Source organism: Rhinatrema bivittatum, chromosome 1 (assembly GCF_901001135.1).
Source record: "Rhinatrema bivittatum chromosome 1, aRhiBiv1.1, whole genome shotgun sequence".
Lineage (NCBI taxonomy): Eukaryota > Metazoa > Chordata > Amphibia > Gymnophiona > Rhinatrematidae > Rhinatrema > Rhinatrema bivittatum.
Window position 1 is genome coordinate 115,310,464 of NC_042615.1, and position 22,902 is coordinate 115,333,365.

The 22,902-nt window shown below is 47.0% G+C and overlaps 1 protein-coding gene across 9 annotated transcripts in view; it reads right to left on the minus strand.

The window, feature by feature from the left end:
- Positions 1 to 22,902, minus strand: part of ACSL1 (acyl-CoA synthetase long chain family member 1) — a 292,962-nt gene that overhangs the window by 58,158 nt on the left and 211,902 nt on the right. For all 9 annotated transcript variants that reach the window (XM_029585776.1, XM_029585969.1, XM_029585859.1 and 6 more), the window contains exons 13-14: positions 21,340 to 21,474; positions 7,208 to 7,303 (exon numbers count right to left, since the gene is read on the minus strand). In XM_029585776.1, the coding sequence (XP_029441636.1) occupies positions 7,208 to 7,303; positions 21,340 to 21,474 (231 nt within the window). The remainder of the gene's footprint in view (positions 1 to 7,207; positions 7,304 to 21,339; positions 21,475 to 22,902) is intronic.

Genomic DNA, 22,902 nt, shown 5'->3' on the forward strand with positions numbered 1-22,902 from the left:
TTACATTCAAATACTATAGGTACTTTTGCAATCTTGCCCTCTGATTCTGAACCTTTCTTGGGTTAAGATTGATCTCCTTTGACAGTCAAACTGGGTGTCTTCTCCCTTTATATTGGCCTTGTGCAACCCAGATTCTGAAAAATCTGACAGTCACAGGTTGGGTCCAATACAGAATACTTTCCTTACTGCAGATTGGTGTCTTTATAAGATGCAGCTAGAGAAGACAAATCCCTCCTCCTCTTGATCTCAACAGCTTTTAACAGACGGCTAACATTCTACTAATTTTAATATCAATGAGTTGATCTTTGAGGGAACCCACCTGAATATATGTGTCTATTCTTGTAATGTAATTTTAAGATGAGCAGGCTGCATTGGTTTGAACTTGATGCCTGGACTAAGGCTTCCAGCATAGGCTTTGCCATTGCTGGCATAGTGAGGAAGATTTTATTCCCATTGAGGAATCTGCTTTCTTTGGGGACTCCATGTGAATGTTTTTGAAATAAGGCATGTCCAAGCTTTTATGCTTGCTCAGAGACTCCCTCAAATGGAGGTCCATTATAAAGTGCGACTAACAGATAAATAGATTCTCCCAGAACAAGCAGGTTGGTAGTCCTCACATGTGTGTGACATCATCGGATGAAGCCCTATCACGGAACATTTTTGTCAAAGTTTCTAGAACTTTGACTGGCATACTGATCATGCCCAGCATGCCACTAACCCTGTAGCCACCAGGGGTCCCCCTTCAGTCTCTTTTTTTCCACGCAGCAGTTGCCTCACTGTTTAGGAGCTCTGTGAGAAATTTCTCACAACTTTTCTCACCAGGGTCCCCCATCACGCTCTGTTCCCTCCGGCGCTCAGTAAGTGTTTCCCTGTAGTTTGCGCTCGATTCCTGGCAGCATTTCTCCTCAGTGCCTGATGGTCATCAACCATGCAACCTGCCTTTTTTTACAATGGCGACCAGGTTCAGAAAATGCCCCAAATGTCGGAGGACCATGTCCATCACGGACCTGCATACTGTTTGCGTTTTGTGCTTAGGTTCCTCGCACGACTTTCCTAGTTGCGCACAAATGACCCCTAAAGGCTGTCGCGCTCATCTGGAAAAGATGGAGCACTTATTTGGTTCAAAACATTCTGCTCCATCGACGCCAGTTCAAGCACCATCGACCGCATAGGGTCCATCGACCTCAGAGATGCCCCGTCAGGAACATCGTGGAGCGGGTGACTGTCCATCACCGACACCATTGAAGACATCGGCGTCATCATCCACGGTGCCGAAGAAGGATCGAACCGAGCACAGAGGGAAACACTGACACCTGCACCAATGGGCGTCCCTGACCGGTGCCAGCATCGATACCACAGCGGCATCAACTTCCATCGAGCCGCCTGCGATGAGGGCCCAGGGAGAGGAGCCCCTATCCTCCTCTGGACGCCGGGACCCCTAGGTGTTTGCCCCACCGATACCGGTGCCGGACACCGAAGCCTCCAAGGGGCCTCCGTGGAAGCTCCGTGATGCCTAGCCTGCCTCCTACCCCAGTTGCCGTGCCACCCATGCTGGCTTTTTGGGAGAAATTGGACCGCATGGTCCAGAGGCAGTGCTGAATGCCCTATGAGGCTTCCAATTGCCGCCAGCACCGGCCTCCATACCAGCACCGGAACCAGCTCCCCTCGATGTTTGCACCCGCTACTTGAGCACCTCGACATGCTCATTGGTGCATTGCTGACCTCAACTGTGCCACCGGACACGCTGCACCGAGTCATCCATCGACGCCCTCCGCAGGACCCGATACCAATACCGTGTTCCTCAGAGGAGGAAGAATCGGTTCCCGGCCAGATACCTCCACGGGAACTACCGATGCCGGAACCCATTCCATGTCCATCGGGGCTATCGGTGCCCAAGCACACCTCATTTGCCCCGGTGCCTTCGATGCCAGCACTGATTCCCTCAATGCCAGTGCCGCATCCATCGATGCCTTCCCGCCCTTTCGGCTTTGGCATACTTCCTCCATCAGGAAGTCTTCCAGGGGAAGGGGAAGGTCCCTATGATCTAGGGGGAGATGCATCTTCAGATGATTCTTCACAAGCTTCCGAGGAATTGCTCACAGAGCCTTCACTCCCGGAAGAGAGACGACAAACTCCTCCAGAAGACCTCTCCTTTGCCAATTTTGTCAAAGAGAAGTCTGAGACTATCCCTTTTCCACTGGTGACGGAGGAGGGATTCTCGCCACAAAATGTCGGAGGTCTAACAATTCATAGACGCTTCAAAGGAGATAATGGCAATACCAGTGCACGAAGTCCTTCTTGACCTCTTGCACTGCCTATGGGACCATCCAGGTACTGTACCTCCAGTCAACAGAAAGACAGATGTTACATACCTGGTCCAACAAGCCCCAGGTTTTCAGAAAAGTCAGCTGCCCTACCATTCTGTAGTTGTGGAATCATCTCAGAAAAAGGCTAAACAATTGCGTCCACATTCCTCTGCTCCTCCTGGTAAGGAACAGAAGGCATTAGATGCATTGGGACAAAGAGTTTTCCAAGGGTCCATGTTGATAGAGCGAATAGCAGCATATCAATTATACATGATCCAATATAATAGAAATCTCTGGAAACAAGTCCAGGAATTTGCAGAGACATTAACACAGCAACAATAGGAGACCTTGTCTCCATCCTACAAAAAGGACTGGAAGCAGGCAAACATGAGGTCAGAGCTGCCTACGATTCTTTTGAAACAGCATCCAGAGTCTCGGCAGCGGGCATCAGTGCTAGGTGCTGGGCCTGGCTCAAGGCATTAGACCTATGCCCGGAAGAACAGGACAAACTTGCAGATCTACCCTGCACAGGAGACAACCTGTTCGGGGACAAGATTCAGGACGTAGTGGCCCAGTTAAAAGACCATCATGAGACTCTGCGTCAGTTGTCAACTGTCTCCCCAGATATTCCCTCCATAGCCTGCAGGGGCACACGTAGGGATACCAGGAAACAATTCTACAGGCCATGCAGTTATTTGCCTCCTGCATCCCGTGCACGACCAGTTCAGGCACCTCAGAGGGGACAGGCACACCAAGCGAGAACACTTAGGCCACAGCCAGCTTCACAAACTGGCCCTGCGGCTGGATTTTGACTCCTTTCCAGAGAGCTGTAGCCATCCTCCAGTGGGGGGCTGCCTTTGCCACGTTGCAACCAAGTGGTACCCAATTACCACTGACGAGGTTTCATTGTGAGGTTTTGGTCAAGGTTCCATTGTGAGGTTTGGTCGAGTTGAACCTCTAGGTTTCATGCTGACTCCTGAGGATGTAAGGGGATACCTGTTAGAGAGGGAAAAGATTGTAGGGGATGACCTTGATGGCTGAGCTAGAAGAGTTCAGGCTGAGTTTTTGTTTCCTAAGCCACCAGGCTATTGCTGTAAGACAATTATTGAGATTGGTAACGGATGAAGTTTGGACAGATCCTATTTGGTAGGGAATTGGATGTCATCTATAAATAGGTACCAAAAATCAATTGCACCAAATGTCTTCGAGGGATTTCTACTATGCAAACTGATCCAAAACCAAATCACCTCAGAATGATTTTTAGATATATTATACTATTCCATGTACTGCCCCACTACTGGGTTATCAACTCTGCAGTGATCTTCTTTAGTGACACCGGAGTCCAGTAACCCCCGGGTCAGCATTTCAAAACGGAGAAACATTTTTTTTATGTGGAAAGAGGAAAGGTTTCATATATTAGAGTAATAAACCCCACATGGGTGAACTCGCTGTGGGGCGGATTTTAAGAGCCCTGCTCGCCTAAATCCGCCCAAATCCGGGCGGATTTAGGCGAGCAGGGCCCTGCGCGCCGGTGAGCCTATTTTACATAGGCCTACCGGCGCGCGCAGAGCCCCCGGGACTCGCGTAAGTCCCGGGGTTTTCTGAGGGGGGCGGGCCCCGAACCGCGCGGCGTTTTCGGGGCGTGTCGGGAGCGTTCCGGGGGCGGGCCCGGGGGTGTGGCTACAGCCTGGGGCGGTCCGGGGGCGTGGCCGTGCCCTCCGGACCCGCCCCCAGGTCGCGTCCCGGCGCGCTAGTGGCCCGCTGGCGCGCGGGGATTTACGTCTCCCTCCGGGAGGCGTAAATCCCCCGACAAAGGTAAGGGGGGGTTTAGACAGGGCCGGGTGGGTGGGTTAGGTAGGGGAAGGGAGGGGAAGGTGAGGGGAGGGCAAAAGAAAGTTCCCTCCGAGGCCGCTCCGATTTCGGAGCGTCCTCGGAGGGAACGGGGGTAGGCTGCGCGGCTCGGCGCGCGCCGGCTATACGGAATTGATAGCCTTGCGGGCGCCGATCCAGGATTTGCGTGGCTACACGCGTATCTACTAAAATCCCACGTACTTTTGCTTGCGCCTGATGCGCCAGCAAAAGTACGCCAAATCGCGCGGTTTGAAAATCTACCCTGTATGTATAATCATCAACCCTCCTCCTCCATCCAATATTTTAATGTGTCTATACCATGCACCAAATATGTAGAATATCCCTGCACTCCAAATAAGTGGACATTTATTTGACAAGCATGCTTTTTAAAAAAAATTTACCGTTGTGCACAAAAAACAAAAAAAGGAAAAGTGTTTTATACACAGTTGAGTTATATTTGGTGCATGGTATAGACACATTAAATATTGGATGATGGAGGAGGAGGGTTGATGATTATACATACAGTGAGTTCACCCATGTGGGGTTTATTACTCTAATATATGAAACCTTTCCTCTTTCCACATAAAAAAATTTTTTTCTCCGTTTTGAAATGCTGACCCGTGGGGTTACTGGACTCCGGAGTCACTAAAGAAGATCACTGCAGAGTTGATAACCCAGTAGTGGGGCAGTACATGGAATAGTATAATATATCTAAAAATCATTCTGAGGTGATTTGGTTTTGGATCAATCTATAAATAGGTGGCATTCAATGCTGAAGGACTGGATGAGGTCACAAATCAGATGCATGAAGATGGTGAACTGTATCAGGGAGAGGATGGAGCCATGAGACTCTCCTCAGATGAGCTCTCTGGGATACGACAGTTTGTTGGCCCATACAACAGATTGTGTTATGTTAGAAAGGAATAATTCAAACTACTTTAGGAAAGAACCATTGATGCTGATGTTCTTTAAGCACTGAATCAGGAGTGTTAGTGCACAACAGAATCGAAGGCAGCCAAGAGATCAAGGAAGACAAGAAGGGAGCTGTCACCTTGGTCCGCATGAAGGTGGATATTGTTGGTAATGGCCAACAGAACAGATTATGTTCCATGGCTTTTCCTGAAGCCAGACTGGTAATGTTGATGCCTCGGTGGCGGTTGTGGACCTTTGGCCTAGGTTGGTGTTGACGCTACCCACGAGGGTTGGCCCCCACGGGTCACCAACGCCAGGAGGCGAGGTCCGAGGTGAGCAGAGGCCAGCTGGAGCTTCGCCACTAACAGCCTTTGTTCCCTGTGGGTTGAGCCCTTGGGTACCAGGGCCGGCTGGTCTTAGGAAGGGCCCCTGCGGAGATGCCGGCAGGCAGGACAAGGTCCAATCCAGAGGTCCGAGGAAGGCAGCAAGCAAACAAGGTGATGGCCAGTCCGAAGGTCGAGGGCAGGCAGTGAGCAGGTGAGGTGATGTCCAATCCAAGAGTCTAAGCCAGGGAGATCAGGGTAACAAGAGCAGGAATAAGGAACAGGAAGAGGAAGGCTCTGGAACAATGCTACGAACCCACAAGGATACCGCAGGAAAGAGACTCGCTGCCAAGTCGTCAGAGCTCTGATGTGATGGGCCTATATAGGCCTGGCTGGTGACGTCATCCGATGGAGTCCACAGGGTTTCCCCACCAGTGGCCCTTTAAATCCCAGCACGCGCATTGCAATGGCCCAAGTAGGGCCGGCAGTGTTTCTCATGCTGGTGAGAGTGGAGAGGCCGCGGTAGCAAGGAGAGCGGGGAGCGCCACACCGGAAGACAGGCAGCCACGGGCTGGAGGTCGGAAGCAAGCGGAGGGGAGGCCGACCCAGAACCATTGCGGTGAGTGTAACGGGTAATGGAAATCTAAGAGTTGGAGATAAACCACTTTTTCCACCATCTTGGACAAGAAGGGGAGGCTGGAGGTCATGCTTCTGTATCTTGGAGCCTGTCTCTACAATCAGGACAACTTCTTCCACAACAAAAAGATTTTTACTTCCTATTATTCATGGCCTCAGGGTAGAGGTAGTAGACCTGGCTTGGAAGAGATTTCAACTGAGGACAGTATCTCTCATAAGAGGGACAGAGTGAGCTGCTTCCCTAGTTTTCAGCATATCGCCATATTTACAGCATCTCATGTGCAAGAGAGCCATGGGTGCTTCCAAAGTGTACAAGGCATCTTAAGACCAAAATAGATTCTGTTCAAGAGAAAAAGAAGAACCACAGCTTGAAGACCTACTAAGAAACATAGTCAGAAAAGGGCTGTGCTCCCAAAAGTTGGCATTAAAGATCCAACTGTAACAGCTTTTCAGGAGGCCTTCTAAACCATGTGGAACCCTTTTCCCTAACTTCACCTCCCAAAAAAGTGCCAGTGCCCCCTGGCTATTAATACCAATTTCTGCTGCATTATGAATCAGAGTATAGCACCTCCTGCCACAGTGAGAAAAGAAAAAATCCTCTAAAGCTAAAATTAAAGTTTTAGATTTCAAAACTAGCTGCTGCTACAGGAACAACATGATCTTTGCCAGTAGACACAGAAGCTAGAAGTGAAGGGCATGAGCTAGACAGCTGTAATAGACTTGACTTTTACTCTCACATGCTAGTGGTGGCCCTAATCTATTATGCTCCCTGAGCCCAATCAAAACTGGCCACTGGAGCAGTATAATAGAGTTGCCCCATATGGCATCATATCCTCTTTAAAAAAAAAAAAAAAATGCAGGCAAACACTGTGGGCCTGATTTTAAAAAGCATTTACTCACTTAAAACTGGATTTTACTCGAGTAAATGCACTTTACTCGTGTAAGTGGGCTTTTGAAAATTGCTACAATAGTAGATACACTTATGCATGCAATTCCTTTTGAAAATTACCCCCTAAATGTTTTTTTCTTCTATTTGTCATAAATGTTAAGAAGTGTTCACTAGCTACAAATGTTTTACGCACATTTCCATGACAGATGTACCGCTTCAGGAGATTTCACTTCTAAGGTATTCATTCCATGCAAGATTTTACTGTGACAAAATGAATATGCCCAACTCACCTGACATCCAATAGCTGCTCGCATGAATGTCAACACATTGGGAGAGACAGGAGCTGCTCCGGTTATGATTAGTCTCACTTTCCCTCCTAGATTCCCCTAAAAGAGGGGAAAAAAAGGATGATGTACTTATAATAATTCACTCAATTCTTTCTTTCAGGTGCTGACTCTGCCCCCCATTCTAGTGGTGTCCAGGCCAACATGGCAGGAAAAGCACAGATAATACTGTAACATTGTAATGACAGCATCTATAGATGTATCTGTGATAAAGAAGAAGGTACTTGATATAAAACTAAAACTTCCACATATCATAAATGTCTCATCTCAATTGTCATTGCATTTGCATCTAAAAGCGACTAAACACATTGAGATTTTTAAAAGGGCCAGAACACTACGGAAAGTATAAAACAAAACAAAAAAAATCCCCATAATCATGCTGTGGTACCTTCAAAATTAACAGGACTGATACTGCTAAGAATGGAGGGTGGGGTGTTTAATTAGAGGAACTGATCCAGGCAGCACTGTATGTATTCATTTATTGTCCACTTGAGAAATTCCAGAAGGATTTCAACAACTTTCACCCCTCTGTAAAGTCTGGAGCACACTACCACCAAGATCAATTTTTCAGAACACTAATAACAAAAACCGATAGCCTCATAACTGAGCTGCAAAAAACCCAGCTGTCAAGACATCTCTACCACTTTTATACTTATCTTTATTAAAATGTGTTAATCCCTTAAGCGGTAAAGCTCTAAGCGATATACATAACTCCAGCTCCTAACCCAGCCACATATGCACAAAAACACACCTGTAGGCAGACTACTGGCTAGCGGTGAATTGGTTTGGATGAAACACTAGAGACCTTGCCACACTTCAATATACCTTGCCACACTTCAATATACCTTCACCCAATGTTAGGCCACTCAGCAGATTATTCCAAATAAACTACTCCTGCTTTCATTTAAAGAAAAAAAAAATCTTGTCCAGAAACTCTTCTCATAACCTATAACTCTGTGTCAATCAAGGGTCTTCAATCTGTGCTTAGAGTGGATGAAACAAAAATTAATTTAACACTGCTCAACAGGGTCTGACCAAAAGATACTCTCTCTCTCTTTGAAAAGAAATAAGGCTTGTAAAGACATGCACACAACTACCATCCCCAATGCATACCATGCAGGGCCGGTGAAACCTACATCCTGCTGCCCCCCAGTCACACCCTCACCACACAGAATTTAAAATTATGCATTTATAATAATAGATTTTACATGAACCAGAACATTTAACAACAGTCTTCTGAGATAAATATATGTCTCTTTTAACATGTATATTATATTTACATAAGGAACACAAAAGGCACCACCAAATCACTTCAGGCGCGCAAAAGGAATTTCAATTGTGTAAGATGAAAATTATTAATGAAGTAAGAGCCGCATCTGCAAGCCTGTCAACGTGTTCAAACTCACCAGGTTGAACCGTCCAGTCTTTTCTTCATTTGCAGCTCTTACCGGGCTCAAAAGCCTATTGTAGTTATTGTGGCTGGTAAGCCTAAAGAGAGTATTTTGAATTGGATAACTTTTGTTAATAGCTTATGAGATGCTGGATAACTTTTATCAATAGCTTATGAGATGCATAACAAGTGTCACATTGTTCATTTACAGAAACGGGACAATCTCCCCTTCGCTGCACAACTTGCAGCTTCGTCAGGGGGGAATACCTCCTCTATCCGGACACAGGTCTCTCAAAAAATGTTCAGAAAAACCTGCATCCGGATAGAGGAGGTATTACCCCCTGACGAAGCTGCAAGTTGGGCAGCGAAGGGGAGATTGTTCATTTACAGAAACGGGACAATGTGACACTTGTTATGCATTTCATAAGCTATTGATAAAAGTTATCCAGCATCTCATAAGCTATTGACAAAAGTTATCCAATTCAAAATACTCTCTTTAGGCTTACCAGCCACAATAACTACAATAGGCTTTTGAGCCCGTTAGGAGCTGCAAATGAAGAAAAGACCTGACGGTTCAACCTGGTGAGTTTGAACACGTTGACAGGCTTGCAGATGCGGCTCTTACTTCATTAATAATTTTCATCTTACACAATTGAAATTCCTTTTGCGCGCCTGAAGTGATTTGGTGATGCCTTTTGTATTCCTTATTTGATTTCAAGGACCCATTTAGGGCTCTTTGTCGTTTTGCCTTCGCAGTATTATATTTACATGCCATGCTGTAAAACCCTGCAAAAAAGTAAAAAAGGGCCCTTAGAATTGGTATTAGGTCTACTGTAATGTGTGTTGGGTATGGGCTTAGCTCTCAGAAAGCTACAAGTAAACTGAATTACAATTTCAATATAGTAAATCTCCCATATCAAAACTCCAATAATTGCTAGCACTCAAACACTAATAACCCTAACTTATGAAAACGCAAAACTGCAATTATTACACCGGGCCCTAAAACACCAATACACCTACTATTAGGAAAACAGAAAAATCCAAACTGCTATAGATCCCTACATAGAACCTACATACTAGCAGAATTTGTCAACTCAATCACATATGCAAAATATGTATTCTCACAAAAATGCAGAAAAAAAGTAACCATAAAGTATTAATAAAAACATGCAGACAAAAACTGAAATGTTAAACGCAGCAGGCCAGACTATTCTGCAGTGCAACAATGTAAAAACAGAATTATTACAATTCCTCAGAAAACATAAAACAATAAAATCAGGAAATATAAATCAATAGAAGTAAAATCATACTAATAAAAAGGATGTTTCAAAACAGCTGACAAATAGAATAACATCTAATAATTTAAAACTCATAAATTTTCCAAAAACCATATTCCATCCAATATTTAAAAAGGAAAAACAATTCCCAGCTGTTCATACCTGGGATCTTTTGATTTCCAGATTCCCTGAGATTGCTGTCGATTAGCAAGGGAGAGGTGAGAGGTTGATCCTCACAATTTCTCTCTCTCATATAATCACACATGCTTAATCATAGAACATGCTCTCATCACACACACCGACACAGACATGCTCTCTCAGCCACAGCAAAACACATAGACATGCTCTCACAGACACACACACTCACAAAGACATGCTCTCACAGATACACAGATATGCTCACACAGATACAGACATGCTCACACACACACATACTCATGGTCTCACATATACACAGATATGCTCTCAGACACACACACACACACACACACACACACACTGTCACTGACACAAACATGCTTTCTTACCCACACAGAATCATGCTCTCACAGATACACACAGACATGCTCTCTCACATAGACATGCTGCTGCAGTCACAGACACACATGTGCTCTCACTCATTCACTTCCTCCCCCTTCCCCAGTAAAAATACAAGCCCAGCAGCAGCCTCTTCTTTCAGCACCCTCTCTCTTGAGGTTGCGGATGCTGATGTTGATCTGTTTCCTGCAGGAGGGGGAGAGGCAAGGTTTCTGTTCCTCCTGCGCTTGAACTTGGGCTGATGATGCCTCATCCTGCAATGGCCCGGGAAATGCGTCTGCATGGAGATGAGGGCGCAGTTGCTGCTTTTTCTATGCTTGAACGCTGCGCGAACCTGTGACCGATGCTGCCTCTTCCTGCAATGGCCCAGGGGATGCGCTATTCTTTTTCCTGCATGGCCTCTTCTTCTTCCTGCTCGTGCAGACCCGCCACTTTTTCTTCCGGGCCACAAGAATGGGAAGGAGAAAGCAGAGTTGCTTACCTGTAACAGATGTTCTCCTAGGACTGCAGAATGTTAGTCCTCAGTGACACATGGGTGACATTGTTGGATGGAGCCCAGCACAGAAAACTTACATCAAAGTTTCTAGAAACTTTGTCCGGCATGCTGAGCATGCCCAGCATGCCACTATCCACACATCCACGTGAGGTCTCTCTTCAGTCATGTAAGTAAATATGATAAAAACAAAATCAACTAGGAGGACCCAACTCCATGGGGCGGCGGGTGGGTTTCGTGAGGACTAACATCCTGGTATCCTAGGAGAACATCTATTACAGGTAAGCAACTCTGCATTCTCCTAGGACAAGCAGGATGGTAGTCCTCACATATGGGTGAATCCCGAGCTCCAGGCTGGACCCGACTCAAGGGAACCAACAGACACCGAAACAGGTGGCAACGGGCACAACAGAGGAACTGGTGGTGACCGCGGGGACAGCCTGAACAAAAAAAACCAGGGGCCCCGAGTGGAAGATTTGGATTCACAGCTGAAAAAGGTTGTGCAGGACAGACTGGCTGAATCTGCTATCCCGTCGACAATCCCTGTCCAGACAATAATGTGCAGCGAAAGTGTGTCGGGAATGTCACATTGCCGCCCTGCAAATCTCTCCAATCGGAACTGCATGGAGGTAGGTCACAGAGGCCCTTACGGAGTGCACCGTGGCAGGACACTCCAGGTGCAGGCCCGCCAGACCATAGCAGAAAGAAATACAGTCTGCTATCCAGGTGGAAAGAGTTTGCTTGGTAATGGCCCTACTCAACTGATTGGAGTCAAATGAGATAAAAAGCTGGGTGGACAGCCTGTGGCCCACCATACAGTCCAAATAGAAGGCCAGGGCCCTCTTGCAATCCAGTGTGTGGAGCGCCTTCTCCCCTGGGCCAGCATGGGGCCAGGGGAAGAAGGTAGGCAGCATAACGGACTGGTTAAGATGGAAATCGGTAACCACCTTGGGCAGAAATGAAGGGTGCGTGCGCAGAACCACCCTGTTATGATAGAACCTAATGTAAGTCAGATAAGTCACTAAGGCGTGCAGTTCACCGACTCTGCCCGCTGATGTGACCGCTGTTAGGAAGACTATTTTCCATGGCAGATGCTTGAAAGCACATGAACGCAGTGGCTCGAATAGCAGTTTCATCAGCTGGGCCAGCACCACATTCAAGTCCCATGAGGCTGCATGGGGCCACAGCTGAAGAAGCCCTCGCATGAACCGCCCCACAATTGGTTGCATCAAGATGAGCGAACCATCCACTTCTTGATGGTATTTCCCTATGGCACTGAGGTACACCCGCACAGTTAGTTTTAAGACCCGTCTCCGAGAGGTGCAGAAGATAGTTCAGAAGATGTTGGAGAGGGCATGAATCTCTTCCACTTCAACACATAAGACTTTCGAATGAATGGCTTCCTGGAAGCCACCAGGACCCTGGTCACGTCCTGCGATAGAGCCAGGGGTTGCAGGATCAACCTCTCAACATCTACGCCGTGAGGGACAGGTTGGGATGGCGCAGTCTGCCCTGGTCCTGGGAGAGGAGGTCCGGAGCCATCTCCAGAGGGATCTGATTCCGCCTGGCCAGTTGCCGCAGAAGCAGGAACCATACCTGTCATGGCCAATGTGGGGCGATAAGGATCATGAATCCCTGTTCTTGGCGAAGTTTCAGGGGAGTCTTCAACACCAGTGGAAGAGACAAATAGATGTACTGGAGGCCTATCCCCCAATGGATCGCAAAGGCATCCGTGGGCAGTATGTTGCCCGAACTGATCAGACAGCAGTATCGGGGTACCTTTGCATTGCTGGGGGAGGCGAACAGATCTACATCCAGGGTCCCCCAGAGATAGAAGAGCCAATCCACCACCTCCTGTTTCAGAGACTATTCATGAGATTGGAAGGTGCGGTTCAGCCGGTCCACCGGGACGTTTTGAGTGCCCGTGAGATACACTGCTCGGAGAAGCATCCCCTGCGCCAGTGCCCTGTTCCAGTTTTGCACTGCCTCCTGACACAGAAGGAAGGACCTGGTACCTCCCTGCTTGTTGATATACCGCATGGCCACTTGGTTGTCTGTCTGAACAAGGAAGACCTTGTGGGCCAAGCAGCCTCATAAGGTCCATAGGGTATACTGGATCGCCCTCAATTCCAGGAGGTTTATCTGGCACTGTGACTCCCGTGCAGTCCACAGCCCCTAGGTATGGAGGCCATCGAAGTAGGCTTCTCACCCCAGGTGGGACACGTCTGCAGTGAGTACAACCTGAGGCAAGGGCAACCGAAAGGGAATACCGAATTCCAGATTGAGGTGAGACATCCAACAAGACAGATAGGTCCTGAGCGGTGGAGACACCTGAAAACGGACCTGAAGGCCCTGAGTGGCCTGTCACCATTCGGAGCGCAGGGACCTCTGGGCACATCACATATGAAGACGGGTGATGGGAGTGACATGCACGACTGTGACCACATGTCCCAAGAGCTGTAACATGCACCGCGCTGAAACCAGTCTGCTTGCCTGGACTTCCCTTGCCAGGGAGGCCAATGCACATGCTCTGTCATGAGGCAAGAAGGCCTTGGCCTGTGACGCATCCAGGAAGGCCCCGATGAAAGCCAGCCACGACGAGGGGCGGATGTTTGACATCAGGTAGTTGATTAAGAACCTCAGATGCTCCAGGACCTGAATGGTGATGTGCAGTGCTCACAGCGCCCCGGCTTCTGTGTTGCTCTGCACCAGCCAGTCGTCCAGGTATGGAAAGACCTGGACTCTGAGCTGGCGCAGATAAGCCCCCACAACGGCGAGATATTTTGTGAACACTCGTGGTGCAGAGGCAAGGCCAAATGGGAGCACACGGTATTGATGATGTTGAAGCCCCACCACAAAGTGAAGATATCTCCTGTGACTTGGGAGTATCATGAAATGTGCCTATGCGTCCTTTAGGTCAAGGGAGCAAAGCCAGTCCCATTGGTTCAGCAGGGGATTATGGTGCCCAAGGATACCATCTTGAACTTTTCCTTTTTTATGAATCTGTTCAAGGCTCGCAAATCCAGAATGATTCGAAGGCCTCCCATTTTCTTTGGAATCAGAAAGTAACGGGAATAAAACCCCCAACCCTGCTGCCCCTGAGGTACTGGTTCCACCACCCTGGCCTGAAGAAGAGCTGAGAGTTCCCTTTGAAGCAGCTCTGGATGCAGTATGGGACCCTACTGAAGTTTGGGGGAGAATCAGGTGGATTCTGATGACTGACATGACCCAGTGGTCCGATGTCACGGTGGACCACAGGTCCGTGAAAAAGTGTAGCCGGCCCCTGAACGGGGGGTCCGCAGGCACCAGAAGAGATAGCTGGCATATGCTCCCTCATAGCCAGTCAAAATCCCGTAGAAGGACTAGCCTTGGGGGCTGGCTGTGGGTGCGGACCCCGTTGCTGGCAGGATCTGCCTCTGGTGCTCACCTGTTGTGGCCTGGCACATGGGGCCAAAGAGAAGTACTTTCTAGGCCTGTAAAAAGGCCTCCTTGGACCCAGGCGGAATGACCGCTTGGAAGAGACTGGTGAGGCCAAGGGCCTGGTCGACTGGTGCTGGAGGGGCTCATGTTGATCCTTCAATTGTGCCACCGCCTCCTTGAACTTGTCATCAAAAAGGTTATCCCCAGTGTAAGGTAAATCCACTAGCCGGTCCTGGACCTCAGGACGAAGGTCCGAGGCCCAAAGCCAAGCTAGATGACAGGCAGAGATACCTGCCGCCGCCTTGAGCCCCGCCGTCTAAAAGACATCGTAGGTAGCACGCACCTCAGACCATCCGCCATCTCCTGGACTTGCTTCCAGAGGTTGCGTGTATACTGAGTCATGTGCAAAAGGTATGAGGCAATCTGAGATAGGAGCATGGATCCCTGGAATACCCCCCGCCCCATGGCATCCCATGCCCAGTTGTCTTTATCCGGGAAGGGGGGGGAGGCTAATGCATGGGTTTTAGAAAGCTTCACCTTCTTGAGCGCTGACTCAACCACCACCGATTGGTGGGAAAGCTGACACTTTTCGAAGCCTATAGCCTGCTGCACCAGGTACACCCCATCAGCCTTCTGATTGACTGAGGCAACTGAGGCAACTGAGAGGGGTTGTTCCCATAATCGAGAAGCAGCTCCTGGAAGATCTCATGTACTGGGACTGCTACGACCTCCTTCAGGGCGTCAACAAATTGGAGGATCTCAAGTATTTTATGGCGGGCATCCTCTTCCGCCATGAGCTGGAAGGGGACAGCTTTGGCCATCACCTGGATGAACCCAGGAAAGGTTAAATCCTCTGGAGGGGGGAGGAGCCAAGATGGCATCTTAACCCCAACATTGCTCTGCCTGGCTCTTTTCTTTTTAGTTTCTTTTTTGGGCTAAAATGCCTTATCAATGCCGTCCAAGAGGAAGGGGAAAGTTAGAACTTTCCCCTCAGACCCCCTTCCTCTCATGGGCAGCAAACAATTTTGTAATGTTTGGCGGCGGTGGCGGCTCCAGTTTTGGGGACTTTGGATCCAGCTGCCGAGGTGCGTGAAGGAGAACTCACCTCGGGCTCGGAGGAGGCATCTTTGAGCCTCTTAGATGTTCGTTTACCACCGGCAGCACAAAGTGATTTGCAGCAGCTCATTGCGCTGAGCCCCAAAGTGGTTTCTCAAGACGTGGACACCGAGTGAGCAGCCTTGATGTACCCTCCCATGCCAGGAGCTCATACAAACTGCACCGTTGGCTTGCCCCCCCCCTCGCTTGATGAGAATCCCCATGAGGGGACTGGAGGTGAGCAGAAGGAGGTTAGATCACAGGCCTTGGAGGGAGTTCCATTTTTTATTCAGAAACCCCTAGAGGTCACATTGGAATCGTTATGGGACCTTGTTTCCATGATGGGCAAAGCTATCTCAGAGTGTTCTTCTAAGGTTAATGCTGTATCTCAGCAAGTTGATTCTCTGTGTAGAAACAATATATCTCAAGAACAGGAGCTCCATCAGAAAATTATACAAGTAGAAGAAGAAATTCACACTATAAAAGTACAGAATAATTAATTCAAGGCAGTGGCTCATTGAATAGAAAAATAGAATTTATAGAGAACAGACTGAGGCATTTAAATTTTTGGCTGTTGAACTTTCCAAGGATTGTGGGAGAGTTACCACGGTTAACCCTTAAGAGGTATTTTCTTGAAGTCTTGGAATTTTCTTCTGATACAACTCCCCCCTTGTATAAAGTTTATTTTCTACCATCTAGCCCAGGCTCTCAAACTCAATCACCTGCTATTGACATGGCGAATTTGACGGAATATCTTGAATCATCGAGTTATGAAGTGATAGAACGAGCTACACTATTGATATCATTTTTCTCTGATAGTGACTTAAGTTCAGTAATGAAGAAATAGTTTAGGAAATCCACCGTACCTTTTATGGGACATTCTGTAAGGATATTTCCTGACTTAGCTAAGGTCATGCAAGAAAGAAGGAAAGGATTTCTGGCATTACGCCAGGATACTTTAGCCATAGGGGCTACCTTCTTTCTAAGATACCTGTGCAAGTGAATAGTCAAATATAATAGAGATAACTGTTTTTTCTCACCTGAGCAACTTAAGATCTTTGTTGATTCTAAGGAAATGTTATCACTTAGAAGGAATGAAGGTTAGGTGACGTCTAATAAATAATTTGGGAGCCGCAGTAAGCTAAGTCTTTCCTCTGTAGGATTACTTTTATTTCTCCTTATTTGGCTGACCTCCCCCACTGGTTGTGGTCTAAATAGATACAGTGAATTACTATATCTGGAATGCTTCTTTAACTTTGAATACTGTATGTATCATGTTTCTTAAACAAAGTGGATTCTTTGTGTACGCTTTTTTTTTTTATTTCAATAAACAATAAATTAAAAAAAAAAAATCCTCTGGATGGGAACTCCATCGCTCCTCCGAAGGGGAAGGATCCAACGGAAAGTCATCGGAATCCACCGATGAGACATTGGTAGTATCCTGGCCCCTGGGATCATATGGTCCTTCGGGCTCATCGAGGCCACCTAGAGAGGTGGGGCACAGAGCTCCGGGCAAGGCCTTAGGCGTAGGTGCCAGGAGGCTTGGTGTGACCAGGGAACCCAGGGGGATAGGCCCTGGCCCCGGGGGCACCAAGCGTGGTCCTAAGGGACCTCGAGGTGTGGATGGCACTGATGATCCTCCATTGCCCAAGGAATCTCCGATGAGAACCAACTCGGATGCCTTGCACTTCGGGACCCCACGGGGCACCGAGGGATCACAAGGCACCGGCATCAACTGAGTTGGGAGGACACTTAGGAGGACATCGAGGCAGTCCAACAATGGTTCCAGTTCAGTTACCTCAGTCGGCATTGGCGCCGGCGTCGGTGCAGGAGCTGGCCATGAGGGCGTCGGCGAAGGTACCGGAATTGGGAAATGCACCGTCATCGATGGCAGGGCCACCGGTTCCCACTCACGTAAAGCGTTCCACCGTCAGGCGCACCTGATGCTCCAACTCCTCCTTGAAGGCCTTGGCTGACAGCAGAGGCTGAGAGAGAAGGGCTGGGCTCGACTCCTCCCTGGGGTCCTGAGGAGGTTTATGTCGGGCACACGAATGGTCCTGGATCACCGACATCGAGGGAGGATGGAGCCTCCTCGTGTCTAGGCTGCTTATGCAGCAGGGCGACAAGCACCATGGTCTCACCAGCCGGACCCGTGTTTGGACGGAGACCGGTGCCGATGTTTGCAAGATCTCCCGCGGTGCTTGGCCCGGTCCTTCCCCAGTGCAGAGGATGACGACAATGACCCGGATGTTCAGGACTTCAAGGACACAGAGAGACCGGAGCCCCCCGCTCCAAAAGCTTCAGGAGAAGGGTGACGATTGGAGCATCAAGAGTAATCGGTTCCCCCCTGGTCCCAAGGCATCAAGGACGTCAATGCTCCAGCATCAAAGGGTCGAACTTCGAGCCGAAGCCCTTTTCCATTTTATCCAACCTGGCCCGCTGGCCCTTCGGGGTCATCTGAACACACAATTCGAAACCATGGACATCATGCAACACCCCCAGGCAGAGGATGCACACTTCATGTGGATCCATTAGAGACATACTCCGGGGGCACTAGGGGCATTGACAGAAGCCCGAGGCCACCATGAGGTACGCAGAGACCGAAGGGCACAACAACTGGTGGATATGGAAGGAGGACGAAAAAAATACTCACCGACCGCAAGAACCCAAGGTGCCCATGGGAGAGACCCAGGCTTAGGAAAAAAAGGCAAAAATTATTTGTAAAAAAAAAAAAAAAGACTAGTTTTCCTCAAAAAAAAAAAAAAAAAGGCACGAGCTCCATTTCCGTGAGACGATAGCTCCGTGGAAAAGAAAGGACTGAAGAGAGACCCGCATGGACATGTGGACAGTGGCATGCTGGGCATGCTCAGTGTGCCAGCCAAATTTTCTAGAAACTTTGACAGAAGTTTTCCATGCGGGCTCCATCTGAGGATGTCACCCATGTGTGAGGACTACCATCCTGCTTGTCCTAGGAGAAATAAATTAACAAACATAGGAGAAACCCAACTCTGCAGGGTGGTGGGTGGGTTTCATGAGTGCGGGTTTCATGAGGGCTAACACCTGTTACAGGTAAGCAACTCTGCTTTCTCTTAGGACAAGCAAGATGGTAGTCCTCACACATGGATGAATTCCTAGCTATAGGCTGTCCTTGAAGACAGAAAGACCAATAGACATCTAACATGTGCCAACGGACACAACAGTGGTGCTATTGGTAATAGAGGGAGACCGTCTGAAACAGAAAAAAGGGCCATAGGTAGGAAGAGTTGAGTTTTACAGCTGAAAGATTCTGGAGGACAGACTGGCCGAAGCTTTATGTGTTGTTGGCTCAGCTCATGAAAGCTCCTTTCGAGCTTTCATGAGCTTTCGAGCCACTGCAGATGCCGGTGCCAACCTGAGCCTCGCACCATGCGAGGACAGAGACCGATGACGATGTTTCCAGGTCTTCCCACAATGCTCGGCCCGGTCTTTCCCCAGCACCAAGGATGAAGGAAAGGTTCCTGAAGTCCACGAGCGAGAGAGGCCGATGAAGGCCGATCTCCGGCACCCCTCTCCGCCAGAGGCCCTGGAGAAGGAGTGGACACCAGGGGATCGGTGTCCATCGGTTCCCCCCACCCCTTTGGAGTCGATGTCCCTGATGCCGGCATCGAGGGTTCGAACTTCCTGGAGTTGAACAGCTTCTTCATTTAGTCCAGATGGGAGCGCTGGCCCTTGGGTTCATCTGATTGCAAAAACGACAGCTCGGACATCATGCAATGTCCCCAGGCAAAGGATACACACCTCGTGCAGATCTGTAAGGGATATAGTCTGCGGGCACTGGAGGCATCGACAAAAACTAGACGACACCATGATGAAAAAGAAAGCCTGCTAGTGGTCAATGACCAGCGGACACCAGAGGACGTCTTTACCAGGAATCGACCGCACAGAAGGTAAGAACGTATTGCACTGCTGGCTAACTAAGACCGGGAGGAATGGAGAGGTAACCGGTGCAGGAAAAAATCTGCCCATTGCATCCATGACATTATAAGCAGCATTTTGTAAAAATAAACTACAAAAAAACTAGGCAGAAATTCCCACTACAGTGTTAATTAGCTTAACAATGCTAAGATTATAATATCCTTTCTATGCACTGCTCTGTACACTGTACCCCACCCCATCTATATATAGTATAGATGGGGTGGGGAAAGATATCAAGGGCATTATCGACCTCAATGTTACTTCATGTACCAGATGAAAAGGACTCTTGTCATCAAAAGCTTATGCCTCACTAAATTTGTTAGTCTATAAGGTGTTGCTTCCACTACTCAGATAACAAGGTTTTCCCTTTGGAAGTTTTATCATTATGGAAGGCACCAGATTCAGCCTTATGAAGTGAAAATCTATCAACCTCATGAAGAAACTTGCTCAAATACAGACATGCAAACAGGTTATCATCCCTAAATGGATTTAAGGCTTAAAAATTATCACATTTATTTTATTTCTATTTATTTATTTAAATCACACAAACTATGGAGATTATGCCAAATGTTCCAAGAAGCTACTCTATCATTTGATTAGCATCTTATACTGCAGACAGATAGAAAGAATGAACTCAGAACAGCAACCACAAAAAGAATCAAACCACTGATCCTCATTCTGGGCAGGAATTCTCTGGAATAAGTCACATCTATCAAACACTTCACAATCCTAACAAAGAAAAATACCAAACAATCCAACCTATTACATAACAATGTGCCTCACATATTCAAAACCCCTCTATTATTATCTATTTAACCATACGCAGTCAGACAGAGGAATTTGTTCTCACAAGAGGATTCTCCTTCTGCCCCACCAAATCCAGATACAGTTCAGTGGTCTTAAAGCATACTTCTGTTGTCTGTAACACAGGGAATACTTCCACACAAGGGTAATCCAACTCCAGTTCTCAAGTGCCACACTGTAGAGGGGTTAGCAACAAGTGCGTATTAGCTATACAAAATGGCTGCAAGCAATACAAAATGGAGGCTGTTGACATGTGGGATAAGTTTATCTGGCTAACTTTAGGACAGCCCTATAGATCGACCAGACTTAGCTGGATAATTATATGGCTAACTTTGAATATCAGAATTAGCCAGATAAATTATCTGGCTAAGTCGGCTCATCCCCAGAATATCCTTACCCCATCCACCACTTAGCCAGCTAACTATTTAGCTAGATAACTAGTTATCTAGTTAAGTAGTGGCTGTTCAGCAGGGCCAGATATTCAGCCATCACTACTTAGCTGGTCAAGTCCTAACTATACAGCTAAGTAGCACTGAATATCATCCTCTGTATCTTCCTCCTCATGTAAATATACCCAACTTCTACCACTATGCTTCGTGCATTTGTTGACATAAATTCTTATTCTCAAAAGCTCATGCCTCAATAAACCTGTTAGTCTGTATAGGTGCCACAGCCTCTGTGTTTTACCCAGAATAGACAAACGACTTAAACATTCATTTCTCTCTCAGCCTTTCTGCAGCTGTACGCACTCCTGTTTGTCTCCCTCATCTCTTGCTAAATCCCTAGAATATGTAAGGAATGGAAGGACACTCAGGCATACTCACCCCATCCTCCCTTCTCCCAATCCATTTGTTTTACAAGTTTGAAATCAGATGTAAATCAACCTGCAATTTACTTCCTCCCCTTTTCCCCTAGGCTCATTTTGCTCTGACCTGATAAAGTATAGACATAAAAAAGCTAGAAACAAAATGTATTAAGTCGACCCTATAAACATAGCAATTACAACTTGTTTGTTGGTCATCAAACTGAAAAAGTGGAGGGCTTAAGCATGGGGAAACGAGTGATGGCAAAAGGTATCAGCCAAACACTGCTCAGCTCTACACCTTACCTGTACTTTGTGAAAGACCAGTTTATCCCACACACTGTTTCTTCTGACGATACCATTTTTAAGTTCAGCTTCCTTTTTCCTAGCAGCAATACCCAAGATCCATCTTTTCAAAGGTGTATTAGCTTGTGCATATATCTGATAAAAAAAATATATTAGAAATGCTGCATTATAAAACTGAAGGTTTTTGACTGGAGTGGAATGACCTTATACTTATCAAAAAGAATTTCTTGAAAAACAAAAGCATGAACAAAAAATTCAGTCTGGACAGTAGAGATGTGCTTCGGGTAAAAATTTTGTGTCGGGCCCCCCCTGCAGGAACTTCGTTTTTCCTGTGGCTCGAGGGTTTAAATCTGGAGTTAGTGCGCACTAACTAAAAAATGATTTTTTTCCAAAATTTCTGAAAAAAATCAATCGTTTTTCGGGTTCTCCGAAATTTCAATTGACATTGCCTAAATTAGGGAAAAACGATTGCACGTCCCTACTGGACAGCAGGAGTCTCCTATGGCACATTAATTTCTGTTTATGAAAGATACTTCATTAGAAGAAAGAAATGTAATTATTTTATTAAAAAAAACAAAAAAAAACACCCACTTCTATATCACTTCCCCGACCTTTAAAGCCACCACCCTAAGTGATGCAAAATCTAAAAAAAAATAGAAAAGCAAAAAAAACCCTGGGCTGTTAAAACTACTTTGCATGACACTACACTCTATATTAGGATTGTGCAATGCCAGTCCTGGAGTGTCACCACCAAGCCTGGTTTTCAGGACATCCACAATGAGTATGCATAAGAATGGTGGCAGTGCATGCAAATATTCATCATGCATATTCATTGTGGATATCCTGAGAACCAGACCTGTATGGGACACTCCAAGATAGTAATTTCCTACCCCTGCACCAGATTTTTGACAAAAATGTTTATACGCTTTCCAACTCACTTAGTCCAACCATCACAGCAAGTCCTTAGTCAGGGGGTCCATGAAGTACAGCAGCTCCTGGAATCTGGGCTCTAAATATAACCATTAAGTTTCACCACTGTGTGATGAATGAGACTCTCTCCCTCCAAGGCCTGTGAATACGCCCTCTGCAGCATCTCCGGCCTCAGCCAGACAAGGAAACAAAATCTGGCCCAGGAATCTAACTCAGATCAGTCTACATTATGGTGCACAGCACTACCATGGAGTCAGTGATCTGGGCTGTAATTTTAGTTTAAGTCAGAAAGCTCATCTGACTGGTTACTTTGTTGAAAAAATGTCTGAAAACCTAATCTAACTAACCATTAATAGAGCCTTAACTCACATTAACAGACTCTCAGACTTTACCTTAACACAATAAACAACAACATTGCAAAATTCCATAATTTAGCAAATACCAAAATTTTGTAAATTTTGTTCGTTCTGTTAAATTCCTATCGCCTTTTCTGCTCCCAGTTGTGTATTTCCCTGTTTTATTGTAACTGCAACGTTTTAGTTCAACACCTTTTAATGTTTTGATTGTATCTTCTTTTGACACCTCTTTGTTAATTGTAAACCGGCATGATGTGATACCTATCGCAAATGCCGG